Source organism: Cheilinus undulatus, linkage group 6, assembly GCF_018320785.1.
Source record: "Cheilinus undulatus linkage group 6, ASM1832078v1, whole genome shotgun sequence".
NCBI classification, from domain to species: Eukaryota; Metazoa; Chordata; class Actinopteri; order Labriformes; family Labridae; genus Cheilinus; species Cheilinus undulatus.
Window position 1 is genome coordinate 43062616 of NC_054870.1, and position 14857 is coordinate 43077472.

The following is a 14857-nucleotide window of genomic DNA, read 5'->3' on the forward strand; positions in this document are numbered from 1 at the left end:
ATGAAGGAGCTTGTATGTTGCCTCACACCTAGGGTGTCTTCCTCAAGGAGCCAAGAAGATCAACTGATAAGACTTGCTACAACAAAGTGTGACTCTTCTGATAAAAGTGTAGCATTTTTCTTTAAATCGATTTGAGTGGTCAAAAATTTAAGCAAATTTATGTCATGATATGTAATTCAGGAGGTGAGTCTGGAGGCTAGGCCAGCTGAGAACCACTGCTTTAGTCCTGTTCATTGAGATAAATTTATGAGTATAAAGTAAATTTTTCTGTGCGAGTTTGTTTAAAGAGTGATTTTCAATATTTACCCTCCTGAGGGGTATCACTTGCATCAAACATAGGGCTTATTTTAGTAATTATTTAGCTCTGTTGTCCCCACTCACAAACACTGCACGCATTCAAACACCTTTTCTTTAATGTAGTTAATTTTAAACCTCTTCACCCCCTTGAAAAAAGTGTAAAGAGGAGCCACTTTTCTCCCTGCAGCAGCCACTAAAGCAGATCACAGAGGTAGCTAATTTAAGAACAGTCCACAAGAAACAGGACAGAATTTCAAAGGTTTTGTGCAGTACTTCAGAGGAAGGAGTAGCTAGGAGCTGGATGAGGGAGGAGAATATTTGCTTACTCTGATCCTTCTTCTAACAAGTCCACTAAACCAACTAAGCTGCTCAGTGTGTACTAAATTCAATTACCACTCTCATGTGCTCTTGTAATCCAGCTGCACACAGCACCGCCGAGCATCCTTAATTCAAAAACCGGCTCTCCTACTTGACTTTTAACTGTCTGTTTGTTCTGACCTCATGGCTGTTCTGTAGAGTCTAGTTTTAACCCTTTTTGTTTCATGTTCTGTAGAGATGCCTTCTGTTTTGTATTTAACCCCTCTGTTTTTTCCAAGTTGCATGAGGGTACCCATTGCCCCTGCATTGCTCCCAGCAATACTAATATTGCTCCCTCCAGAGTAATCAGGGAGAGCCACGCTGGGTGTGGATGACTAACTGGCCCAGGACAAGTTCAGAGGTGTGCTTTTTGTCCCGCTCATAATATTTTTTATGTCTGCAGAGTGCCTCTAAAGGACCGTCCCGATCTCCCAGAGGAAGCATCAACGGTGATGGAAGTGCCTCTCCTCATGTATGTTTATTACCCTCTCTCCTCCTCTTAATGCTAGAATACCTTTTCTTCACTTTTTTGTATGTTTAACTGGCTGTTAATGTAATGTTTGATGTTCCAACAGAGAGAGGAAACGCAGTCCTTTGCCCAGAAACTGCAGTTAAAAGTTCCCTCAATGGAGTCGCTAATTCGTGGCGGTGCCAGTCGAGCTGAAAATCTCTTCCGCTCTCCCTCCAAAGACAATCTGACCCGAAGCTCCTCACGTGACTCGCTGACACCTGTAGGAGAAAATGACTCACCTGGCGTCCCCACATACGATCCACCATCAGATATTGAGAGTGAAGCTGAGGAGCCTCCAGGAACTGCAGAGTCTCTCACCAAAGAGCAGCTTTTGCACCGGCTGCTTCGAGTGGAGAGGAGCCTCGGGAAATACAGGGGGAAGTACTCAGAGGTGAGAATCACAAAAAGGGACAGGACTTGTTGCATCAATTAAGTTTAAGTTCAAATGTAACATAGTTTGATCGTAATTTCTAATTATGGACAGTCTATGCAACGATAACTTTTAAGGTAATGTAGCTGATTTAATAGTTCCGGTGTAGGCACAAGATAGAACAAAAATTTTACACATAGCTCCTGGTGGGTTTGGGTCCTCGGTAAAATACAGCTGTTGTAAATACAGCTGTCATACTGAAAGTGAAATAATTTGTAGGATGAGGAGGAGCAAAACGCTTTAGCGGCTGTTTGGTGTCTACAAAGCAATTTCTGCATCAGATAAAATCACTCAGAAATGTAAGGTGACTTTTTTATACTTGCCCTTTCATTTTCAGTGAGAGTAGATGCTTCTGAGCATCCAGTCATGGAGCACCATTAAATTACATAATGCTGTAGTCATAATTTCACACCTGATTTCACTGTTGTTATTTTTCTTCTACTAGCTTTAGGTTAGAGATGAAGCTTAACCCTTATTTATATTTGACTTGGGTTTTTCATCCATGCTGCAGCAATAAATAGAAACACAATATATAGCATCATGCATATGAAAGGTTGAACATGAAACATTTGGTTTTCTAAATAATAAGGATAGAACCCCAATTCCAAAAAAGTTGGGATACCTTGTCAAATGTAAATAAAAACAGAATATTATGATTTGCAATTCTCATATTTTATTCAAAATAGAACATAAACAGCACATCAGATGTTGAAACTGAGACATTTTACAATTTCATAAGAAATATGCACTCATTTTGAATTCGATGCCAGCAAAACATCTCTAAAAAGTAGGGACAGGGCCATGTTTACCATTGTGTAGCATCCCCTCTTCTTTGAATAATAGTCTGTAAACGTCTGGGAAGTGAGGAGACCAGCTGACGGAGTTCAGGAGTGGAAGTCCGAGGAGTCTAGCTGCTTAACAATCCTGGTTCTTCCTTGCACGATTTTTCATTTTAGTATGCTCCATATGTTTTCTATTGGTTAAAGGATTGGTCTCAAGGCAGGCCACTTCAACACCTGGACTCTTCTACTGTAGAGCTATGCTGCTGTGATGAACGTGGTTTGTGGTGTAGCATGACTAAGATATGCAAGACCTTCTCTGAATGTGACGCTGCTGGATGAAGGCATATGTTGCACTGAAACCTCTATATACTTTTCAGTATTCATAGTGCCTTTCCAGATGGGTAAGCTGCCCACACCATAGGCACTAAAACAACCCAACCCCATGCAGGCTTTTGAACTGTGCCCTGATGACAAGCTGGATGGTTTCCTCTCCTCTTCAGTCTCCAGGACACAATATCCCTGGTTTCCAAAAAGAATTTCAAATTTTGATTCATCTGACTACAGAACAGTTTTCCATTTGCCTCAGTCCATTATAAATGAGCTTTGGCTCAGAGGAGAGAGTGGCATTTATGGATTATGTACACATTTTACTTTTTCTTTTCATGGTGCAGCTTTAACCTGCATTTGTGGATGGCACAGGGAACTGTGATGACAGTGATTTCTTAAAGTGTCTGAAATATGGGGTTATGAGATTTAAAAATCATTGCGCAGTTTTTATTTACATATTACACTGCAGCCTATGTTTTTTTTGGAAACAAGGTTGTACTTGCTCAGAAACACAGAGTCATAGCCCAGGCCATATCTTGTCTTAACTGCCACTATTTAAGAGCCTTATAGACACAGGCAGATTGAATTTTAAACCTGTTCAGTCTACAGTGGGGAGCCAAGACTATTACCAGAGGGCAGCATGTCACACTCTGCATGTAGAACATGGGATAGATGAGTAGTTTGTAAATTCTTCTATTTCTCTTAGAAGCTGAAATGCATATTTTACCAAATTTTTGTCAAGAATCCTAAAGCAAACAATATGATGTATATTTTAACAGCATCCTACATCTCCCCTATGAATAGAAAGATGAACCGTTAACACATTTAAATTCCAAGCCTTACAGGTCTGATGCAATAAATGTTAATGTCCTGCCCTGTGGGACTTTTATTTTATTCAAATATCCCGTCTTAAAAATGTAATTGAATAGAGCCACTGTAATGTATCCTCACACATTTCATTCCTCCTCCTCTTTGCCCTGCAGCTTGTTACTGCGTACCGAACAGTGCAACGAGACAAAGAGAAAACCCAGGTATTTATTCTGATCGCAGTATTTCTACATCATTGTTTTTCCATGGGTTTGTCCTTTCAGACATATTTGGAGCAAATATATCCTGATCTGATCAGATATTCTTGTTTCATCTTCCTCCCCTCAGGTCATCCTCAGTCAGAGTCAAGATAAAGCTCTGCGCAGGATAGGAGAGCTGCGGGAGGTAAGGCTATATGTGATTGCCATTCTATATCAAAACCATTCTTTCTCTTTGTTTCACATAATATTCTACAAATCAAATCATATCCAGGAGCTTCAAATGGACCAGCAGGCCAAGAAACACCTGCAGGACGAGTTTGATGCTGCTCTAGAGGAGAAAGACCAGATGATCACTGTGCTTCAGACACAGGTGAGTGTTCATATATGGATGGATAGCTGTGTCTGTGTTTTTTTATGTGGGGCAAACATGCAAGTGCACTTCTTAAGTTTTTGGATTTACAAGTAATAAAATCTAAGTATGACAAATGGTTATGACTACATTTTTTTGTCTTGATCTTTATAATCCTTGGAAAAACAACTTAACTCGTAAAGCCTACACTGTTACATTATTAAAAACAAATGAGTAATGCATAGGGCTGATACATTTAGACAGTTTTTACATGCACTGCTAATACACACAGACTGTATAACCTGGCGTCATTCATTTGGTTACTGAGGCCGTCTTCTGTGGCCCATCCATTGCTGTTGACATGCTGAAAACTCTGTCTCAAACTAACTTTAAGTCAACTTAGAGACAGGCAAAGAAGCAGAGCTAAGTCTGGCCTCGAGCCATCTGACAAACTACAGCACACTCCATTGCAGTCATATCAGTCATGCCCCTCATTATGCATAACTCACATCCTTCTCAACACCAAAACAGACAAGTTCTAAATTATTTAATCTCTCTGTACAGTGTGTGCCCATAAAGACATTAACTACTCCAATGAAAATGTTTGTTTTCTTGAAACAAGGCTGTTATCATGTTAAATTCTACTGCAGATGGGTATTTTATCTTTAGTTGTGTGTGTGACTTCTGGTGCCTCTGCAGCCAAGACTGGCTCCAAGTTTTGGGCTGTACTGCTGTGGCTTCATTTTTCAACACTGAAGGTTGCAGATTGCTTAGAGCTTATACACATTCTCTTTGAATAAAGAAGGCATATAAACAAGGAAAAAAAGACAGAGAACATGAAAAAGATTTTAAAGCATCCCCTATGCTCATTTTACCCTCTTGATATCAAGGAATCTGGGGAAAAGCCTGAATTTGATAAGCCGTCATGACTGTTGTGGTATCTCCCTGGTTGTTATATATTATGGAATGAATCTGAATGAAAACAGTAATGGTGGGAATAGATAGTCTTTGGGAGGGACATGGAGCACAATGGCAGACAAGTGAGAGTAGCAGTGCATGGCTCCTGCCAAACTTTGAATGCTGAAAATGTATTTTCTTCTGTTCTTGACAAAATATAAAACATGGTTCAGGTCAGTTCAAGATGTTTTATTGGCATGAATGGTGACAACCCATGTTGGCCAGAGGCAAGCTCGACACATGTCGACACACGTGAGTCACTTGAAAACTAAAATCAAGCTCAACAGCATTTCTTTTTCTGGACCTTTTCACACCTGGTGATACACGTGGAGACCAATGGCGTTTTTTTGGCCCCGAGGACATCCACATCCATACCCGCCCAGACATTACCCTAGGCCGTGCTTGTTGCCATATCCACCCCTTACTCCGCCGTAAAGGTGTGGACTTTGTTATTTTTCCACAGATTATTTTCCCATGCCCCTGTAAATGTGCCAGGACATCCAGAGCATGAACTCAGTTGTGTCAATCCTCCTTCCCGCCTGATGTAGCCTTCAGGCATCTTTCTCACCACATCTAGGCCTTACTTCAGCCTCATTATTTGGCCCGAAAATACCTTTAAGTTCTGTGCAGTAGGTATTAGATAAATATTGATTACAATAGAATTATATCTCATAACATTGTTAGTTCGTCAAACTTTCTGTTTGTCTGAAGCATAAACTTTTTCTTTAAGTATACAGCAATAATCGACCTGCAAGATAAATGCCATGAAACAAAATACCTAACTGAACAACAGGCTAGTCCTGTATCAATAACTTCCTCTTGATCTAAAGAAATGAAAAAGCCATGATGCAAGAGGTTTTGGATTCAAACAAAAGCACACATAACATTTTTCCTGCTAGCTGGAAAAACGTATACTCCCACAGACAAACCATGTCTAAAACAGCCTTTCCCAAACTAAGGTATTCTGCTGCCCATTTTGAAATCTGAAATGTTTCTTAGACTCACCAAATCCCTTAAATAAAAGTCTTTAACTCCAATTTTTATATCACAAACAGAAAACTTGTTTTTAAAGTCATTAATGTGACTAAGAAAGTATTTGTGTAGTGAGAAAGGAAAGTTTATAAGCAAAACCATGTACTTATTTTTGATCAGGCACCCGCACAGTCACCTATTTTTTCTTTTTCTAATATTCATCTAATGGAGTGTCCTCAGTTAATCAATAAACTTTCTTTACATGAGACACAATAAATGATAAATATGTGGCATACAAGTTTGTGTTTTCTTCGCTCTGGGGAATTCTGGGGAAAAAATCTAAACATCATATCAAGTATTTCATAATAATTTAGAAGTGGTTTAGATTTTTAAAACTACATTTATTTTACATTTTTTGCCTGGTTTAATGCCATCTGCAGTACCTATTGAGCCCCCCAGAGGGCCACGGCCCCCACTATGGGAAGCACTGGTCTAAAATGTTCTCTTCCATGGAAGAAAATGTGACAATGTTGCCTCAGATGTTCACAAACAAGCTTTATTACTATATCAGTTGTTTTGTTTTTCATCTTTCTAACAGGTTGCTCTGTTGAAAAAACGAATGAAGGCAGTCTCTGACGGTGCAGTGCCACCTGAGGGTGATGCACAGCAATCTGAGGATGCTTCAGACTCTTCTTCGACACAAAGTCCATCAAAGGAGGAAGGAGTAGAGTCAGAAGCCACTGAGGGTGAGCAAAATATTTTTTTGTGGATTTTCTTTAATTATTTTTTTAAAACTGTATTGCTTTATTACTTTGACTGCCTTTTAAGACCTGCCTGTTCTATGTTTTTTCTTTAAATTAAACCTGTTCTTGTCGATATGTTTTAAGTGCTGTCAAAATAATGCATTAATTTCAATTAATTAATCACAGAAAAAGCAAGAAAAAGTTGAAAGCAAATGACTCACACTAACGTCACTCTTTCGATCAACCATCCACCGTAGCGTGATAAGAGAATCAAGCCAAACATCTCATGTTCTTTTGATTTTTATCATTTCATACATCAGATATACGCACCATCCAGGATTAATTAGTCGGGCACTCTCTCTGTTTCACCCCCTGCCTCTTTTTGTGTGCCTCTCCAGAGTGCACTCTGACAGAGACACACACAGAGACAAGCACAGTGACCCACATGCAGAGAGGTGCTGCAGTTCTGAAACCAGAAAAGTTGAATTCTTGTGCAACTGTCCCTGTTTCATTGTGTACTCCTGTGTTTAAAACTGCATAGAAAGCTTCAAAGAACTTTGATGACATCAGCAACAAGAAGCTTCCTGCTCTGGCTCACGTATAATGAAAACGTGTTCATGAGGAATAACAACTTCACTTTTGAGAGCAACAGAACAGCAGTGAAGAGGCAGAGAAAAAGGGGACTAGACAGCCGTGTGCAGAGAGCAGAGTACAGTCTGTAGTTGTTTTTCAAAGTCCAGAATCCTTCCTCTGTAGGAAGGATCCTCCTGAGTCGGGTTCAGCAAAGGCGAGGCAAGGGTCCTATAACAGTCATATAATATAATTGATTCTGTGGCACTACATCAGGTTTGCTATGGTGCCATAGAATTATGATGATAACATTTTTAGGGTGGAAACAGGACATTTAAAAGTGTATTGGGCGACCAAGGAACCAGCTTCCTCCTGATATTGTTCCTTTTTTTGTTTTTGTTTTTGTTTTTTTACAATTTTTTGTTTATTTGAAGAGAAGGGAAAAAGGGTGTGCGTTGAATTGTGGGTAATTCCTGCAAACAAAAGATTTATATGTGCATCCTTGAGATTCTCTCTTTGAAAGACTCAGTCCTTTGAATAGTTTTGAGGATTCTTGACTTTGGTAAAGTCCTCCAACAGCAGTCAGTGACATAGTATCCTTCAAAAACGGCTGTTCCAGGATCCTTCCTTGGCTTTGAGAAACAGCGTGTGTGTATGCATGTATTTGAATTCCCTATTAATAGTGTTAAGACCAGAGTAAAATACAACAATATATCATATTTTACAATGTCATTTAGCAGATGCTTTTATCCAATGCAACTAAATCTGACAGGTAGACAGGTTAAGTGTTAAGGACCTTGCCCAAGGGCCCAAGCTGGATTTCTCCCATACCAGAGCCAGCGATATAACCCTCTAGGCTGTACAGCCCCATATATACAGAAATTTATATAATGTATATAACCAGTTACAAAGAAGATTATAAGGTAAATCTACCTTAGTGCAGTCCTTTTCAGATTATCCATACATGCAATTAATTAATCACAAAACCTGTAATTAATTAGATCATTTTGTTATTGCTTGACAGCACTACTTTTTTCCTTTCCTTTTTGTTTGAACTTTGTAGACTACTCTGCCAGAGTTCCTGCCTTTGCTTTAACTGTCAAAGCACTTTTTCTACACCTTTTTTCAAAGGATTGGTGAAAGTAAAAGAAAATTTGTTTAGTTTGCTCAAGAGGAAAAAAAATGTAAAAAGGATTGCCCCTGAAAGTTGCATGAGTGTTTTTAGTTTCATGGTATTTCTTAACCAGTGCAGTTTATTTTGTGGACAGGAGAGGGCAACAGTGATCCAGCCAAAGTCATGGAGGCTCTGCAGAAAAGAGTGAAGCGGCAGGAAAACCTTCTGCAGAAATGCAAAGAAGTGATGCGCACACACAAAGAGCGGAGCGCCCAGCTGGGAACTGAGAATGAAACTCTGCAGGAGCAGCTGCAGGAGAGACTGCAAGAGCTGGAGAAGATGAAGGTGGTTTCAAGTTTCTATACCATAGTTTTACTGAGAGAGCAGAGCATGGTGATGATAAGTTATCTGGACTTTTTCCATAAGTTTTATATCACTAATGAAGAATTCTGAAGATGTTTAAAGACATTTCATAAAGTCAGATACTCACCAGATATTAAGATCTGTTTAAAATGATGCTGGCTGACAATCATTAGATGACTCAATAGTTTGTTTAGAGTTATAAATGTTGCTGCTATGTCTGCCAGAGTCTTTTGGTCCACTGATAATGTGGCTGCATTATTTCAGTGACACTGTTCTACTGCGGTTCTCAGAGTCTGAATTCTCTGGCCCAGCTCCAGAATGAGAGCTCATGTCAACGTGGCATGACTGCACTATTGTTTTCATTGATTTCCAAACATTTTGCCACTTTGGTATGATCGGCTTGCTTAGTATGTCCAAAGCTGCTCTGAAGTTTTGCGGCATCTGATAACAAATGTTTGTTGAAACGAGGACAGGGTTATAACACAGCGCTTGTCTTTGGCTGTCTGCTGATTGACTTGCTTTCATTTTTGGCCAACCTTTTTGTGTCGAGTCTGCTCTGTGTTAAAGAAAAGGGCCTTTCCTGCATCAGGAAAAGCAGGGGTTAATAGGCGTTTAGCCCTCTTAAGCAGCATGAAGGCATCCTGGAACTGCTGGCCAGGCTGTGCTCATCCTCAACCTCAGACAAATATCCCATAAAACACACCATCTGTCTGCGATTCCAGACATACAGCTCTGTGATTTTGGAAGGAAGTTTGTGGTCATTGTCTTGTTGACATTCAAAATTGTTCACTCAGTCTACATATGTGTTAATGTGCAGTGAAATCTTAATTCTTTTTACTTATCTTGCTTATTTATTTTGATATCAGGATACTTTTCATCCAAAGAAATCATGCCTTGTTTTCATCATAAATAAAAAAACGAACTGACAAAGTCTGCCCAGCATTTTCTTTGTTGTAAGCGCGTGTTACACTTTGGTGGCAGAGAGACCTCTCTGCTACATGCCACTGCTGCAAAACTGGGCTGTAATTTGGGTCAACTTGTTGGTTTAGCTGGGCTTGTATACACTGTCTGGTTATTTGGTTTGTGGGTGAGGCATCCTGGGTGGTGCAGAAAACATCAGATGTTGTCAGACTAAGTGTATACAGCAAATGAATACAAAAATCATAAAGACCCTGCACAAAAAAGGAAATATGTGACATTTTCATGTATTTTTGTGTTTACAGGAGCTGCACACGACAGAAAAGACAAAGCTGATCACTCAGCTGCGTGATGCTAAGAATCTCATCGAGCAGTTGGAGCAGGACAAGGTGAGTTAGGGGTTTTATGAAGGCTTCAGTCACATTGAATAAAGCTCTTTCACATCTAGTTCTGTTTTAAAGCAAGGCATGTTTTTATTCTCCACCACTGAGTTAAGAGGTCTGGCACCTTTAAGTCCCACATTGTTTCTCTTAAACCTTGACCCCTGCTCTGCAGGATGGACAGCAGCTCGTGAGATCTGTGTGAGGAATGCCAAAAGCACTTAAAGTTAAAAACAAGTCAAAAGAAAAATAGGGATGTAACCATACCCTCAACACATGAAACCATAAGTATCACAATACTGAGTTCATGATACAATCTCGTCACAACTTTCTATTTGTTTTATAGAATAAATGGTGAAGGTAATGATTCTTTTCTCAACCAACTATTTTTTCCTTATTAGCTTTATAAATGTAAGTTATACATTTCATTGTAAGTTGTGTAGTTAGAAATAAAACAACTTTGTTAGTCTTTATTCAAAGTGACACAAATAACATTGCTGAACAGAGATGTAATCTGTGTTTCTGGCTTTAAAGCACAGAATACATTAAAAAGGCAGATATTTTTCTCCACAATTAATTATCATTTGATAAAGGTTTTCATCTTGTTTTTTGTTGTTTCTTTGTTGTTGTTTTCTTAACGTTGTCATCAAGCTGGCTCATGTTGACCTGGAAAATTCAGCAAATGTATGCACTCAGTAATTGGTTGGAGCCTTTTTTGCACCTATTACTGCATCTTTGTGATCTGGCATGGAGCCAGTCAGCCTGTGGCACTTCTGGGGTGTTATGAAGCCCAGGTTGCTCTGATAGCAGCCTTCAGTTCGTCTGTTTGAAATAGTCTGGTGTCTCTCGTCTTCCTCCTGGTATTTCCTCAGGATCCCCTATAGGGTTTAGGTCAGACCAGTTAGTTGGCCAGTCAAACTCAGCAATACCACAGTCAGCAAACCAGAAGTAGCAGTAGTAGTAGTAGTTGTGTGGTCAGGTGCCAAGTCCTGCTCAGCAGATGAAAGCATGAAGGTCCTTAAAATCTCCTGGTACATGGCTGACAGTGTTGAATCTGGGCTTGATAAAGCTCAGTGGACCAACAGCAGCAGATGACATGGCACCTCAAACCATCACTGACTGTGGAAACTGAAAACACTGGACTCCAAGCACCTTGGATTCTTTGGCTCTCTGCTCTTCCTCCAGACTCCAAGACCTTGATTTCCAAATAAAATGCAAATGATGATGATGATGAGCTGATGATGTTGTCTGTGGTTCAGGATTGGCTCGACACTAAGAGCGCAACACTTAAAGCCCATTTCCTGGACCCGTCTGTGTGTCATAGCTCTTGATCCACTGACTCCAGCCTCAGTCCACTCCTTGTGAGCCCCCCCATAAGCTCTTGAGTCTGCCTTGTTTGACATTCCTCTGAAGGCTGAGCTCATCCCTGTTGCTTATGCACCTTTTCTTACCACACTTGTCTCTTACAGTCAACTTTCCATGGACATACTTTGATACAGCCTCAGAGAACAGCCTGCCCTTTCAGCAGTGGTCTTCTGTGGCTTACCCTGTTTGTGAAGGGTGTCAGTGATTGTCCTCTGGACAATAGTCAATTCAGCAGTCTTCCCCATGATTACATCTGTGTGTACTGAACCAGAATGATAGAATGAAGGATCAGGCTAAAAAAAAAAAGCCTCAAAATGTTTCACTTTGAATGAGATGAATCTAGAACATATGGAAGTTTAACTTTATGAAGAAAGCCTCAGGGTAAAAATGAACTTTTACATGGTATCCATTTTTTTTAGATTCACCTGTACTGTACATTTGACATGTAAAGTGCATGTAATTGTGCAGTGACTAATGAATTCCATGGTATAAATATAGTACCAAAATAGCCTCGAAGGTTGTAGGCCACTGCACATCCATGCACTGCCATGTTAAAGTTTCTTTGGTTCTTACATGCTTCTGAGCATATGGTAACAGGTTTTAGTGTCTCAAGCTTTGCAGTGTGGCTCTGTTTTAAGAGTATGCGCATAATGTTGACTTTACTATTCATACCACTCATGATTTTCTTGCAATATTTACAGAATTTTTGTCTTTGCTGTGTGCTTTCTTTGCACAATCTGTCCTTGCAACACAACTTATTCTCAAATTCAGAATTTTGACTCGCTTTGTAGAATATGTAGAATAAGAAAAAGTATAGAATTTTCTCTCATTGATTGACATTTTTTGTAGAAGTATTGATTTTAAATTGTATTGCAAGGTATCAGCACAAGAAACTAGGTTTAAGTTAGGGTGTAAAGTACAGAGAATTCCTTAACATCAAAATCTGTTTGATTGACATTTCATTTTCCAAGAAGATGCAAAGATGATGTTGCTTTAAAGCTATTCTCTTGACTTTTAGGGAATGGTCATCGCTGAGACAAAGCGGCAGATGCATGAGACTCTGGAAATGAAAGAGGAGGAGGTCGCACAGCTCCGCTCCCGGCTCCAGCAGGCTACCGCCCAGAGGGATGAATTACAGGAACAGAAAGAAAAGGCTGAGAAATCAGGTCAGTGAAATCCACTTCTGTAAGAACACAGTGAAAACTGTTTTGTCTATTTGTGTTAATGATGTGTTGTTTCTTTTTTCTAAAGCATTTGAAGAACTCGAGCGGGCGCTGGGTGTAGCTCAGAGGGCAGAGGAGGCCAAAAAACAGCTGCAGGTTCAGCTGGAGGAGCAAATGAAGGAGTTAGAAAGGGCAAGTGAGGAGGAGAGGAAGACTCTGCAGCAGGAACTCACACGAGTCAAACAGGAGGTCGTCATCATCATGAAGGTCAGGAAGTTACTGCTGCTTAAGTCTTTGGCAGATAATGTTTGAAGGAAGTGGTTAGTAATCAAACATGATTACTATATCTTAAATGAGATGGCTATAGTAGTTGTATTTTGTTGCTGAAGTTACAGTGACAAGGGCTAATTAGTTGAACATTTTACACTAGAAATAGAAGCAAAAAATAAATGTATTTACAGTATTGCACAGTTACAAAAGCAAAAACACATTTTTTTCTTTTCATGGATATTTCCATCTTGTTTGTAGATATTATATCACAGTGTCTTTGTAAGCACTGCAGATTTCTGATTATTGTTATTATCATTATTAATATTATCAGAAATCATCAGAGGAAACAGTTGCCAATCTGGAAAAACTCCACACTGAAGCTTTGGCGGCGAAAGAGGAAGAGACAACTGCCAGAATCAGCAAAGCTGTGGTATGTGCCTCAGGTTGTCCCTCATTTAATTTCATACATAATCAAGTAGATCAGATGTTTTAAAATCCAGATTTTGCATGCTTGTGCTGTTTGTGTATTTAGGAGCAATGCAAAGAGGAATTTTTACAGTTGGGTAAGGAGCGAGAGCAGCAGGCGTCTCTGGCTCTCGAGGATGTGGAGCTGCAGAAAAATGCTCTGAGGACCGAAGCCGACAACAGGGTGAAAGAGATACAAGTGGAGCTGGAAGCTGCAAAAACTGTGAGTCATTTTTATAACTTCTTTTGTTTTTACTCTCAGTTTCAACAAAATTATTGGATGTAGTGATTTGGGGCTGACAAATAAAAGTGCAGGGAGATTAATGGAGTTTCATTTGAGTTACAATTTTGACTTTCCATGATCATGGGAACAAGAGGATGGAATCTAAATGATTACTGTACTGCATGCTTTATTGCACTTGTTTTGTTCATATGTTTTGTCTTGTGGTAAATGGAGCAGCTCTCACTCTTACTTAAGTAAGGAGGAGAGGGAGCCTAACCTGACATGCCAGATAGACTGTCTCGTATGTCCATTGCATGGATAAATTTCACATTCATAGAGAGCGTTTGGGAAGGATAAGACTTATCAAAAAATTTCAGAAGATGATTGGAGGAACATTCTGTCTGTCACATTCATGATGAGCCAACTAGAGTGACAAGACAAAATTGCAGATGCATGGACTATTCTTGAGCTGACAGGCTAGTACTGCTGCCTTAGATTGGTAATGGCAAAACTTTTCTATGAATAAAACAGATGCCCAGGCAAGTCGGGAGATATGCATAAACCTTACAAGACAAGCTTTTGATGTGTTTCTTTGCTCTTGTTTTGAAAAACAAGTGGTCCAGTTTTGATTTAATGCCGTTTTCCTACAGCTACATCCAAGCTAACAGTTACCATGGCAACAGCCATTGGATACACCAGCTAAAATCTCCTGTAACAATTGCAAGCCTATGCCAAAGCACACCAGGAGAAGAGCGAAAGCATATTTTCTGTCATGGAAAGCTTTCAGTGTTGCTCTCTGCCCTTGTTTAAATAAACAAATGTTGTCCAGTTCTGACAAAACTACTGCTGTGGCTACATCCAAGCTAATCACTCCACTAGCAGCCATTGTACACAGCTAAACCCTTCCCCACATAAATCTCTCAGGTCCCGTCCAAATTTAGGAGTATACGTAAAAGTTTTTGTTGTACCATCGCTTCATCCACATAGAAACTGTGTTTTGGGAGGCCATAAAGGCTGCTTTTTGAACCCGGGTCCCAGAGTGAACAAATCTGTAAACGCCTACCGTTTCGTCTCCGTGTGGACAGCCAACCGCATCTGTCTTGAAACAATTACACTGTACATGTGTGTGAGTCAAACCAAAACAGCAATGGCAGATTACAGGGTCGTGTTGGTGCAGCAGAAGCTACCGAGCTTATTATGGCTTTTACAGCAAAATCTGATGCTCCTTTACCATTACCGAAAACACAGACACCAGATGTTCTTAAATCCACCA

General features: G+C 39.8%; 1 protein-coding gene across 2 annotated transcripts in view; it reads left to right on the forward strand.

Moving 5' to 3' along the window:
- The window catches only part of golga4 (golgin A4), a 44892-nt gene that overhangs the window by 10722 nt on the left and 19313 nt on the right, over positions 1–14857 (forward strand). For both annotated transcript variants that reach the window (XM_041788857.1, XM_041788858.1), the window contains 12 exons: positions 1058–1126; positions 1230–1556; positions 3688–3735; positions 3860–3916; positions 4004–4102; positions 6609–6756; positions 8592–8782; positions 10024–10107; positions 12482–12629; positions 12715–12893; positions 13228–13326; positions 13429–13584. In XM_041788857.1, the coding sequence (XP_041644791.1) occupies positions 1058–1126; positions 1230–1556; positions 3688–3735; positions 3860–3916; positions 4004–4102; positions 6609–6756; positions 8592–8782; positions 10024–10107; positions 12482–12629; positions 12715–12893; positions 13228–13326; positions 13429–13584 (1605 nt within the window). The remainder of the gene's footprint in view (positions 1–1057; positions 1127–1229; positions 1557–3687; positions 3736–3859; positions 3917–4003; positions 4103–6608; positions 6757–8591; positions 8783–10023; positions 10108–12481; positions 12630–12714; positions 12894–13227; positions 13327–13428; positions 13585–14857) is intronic.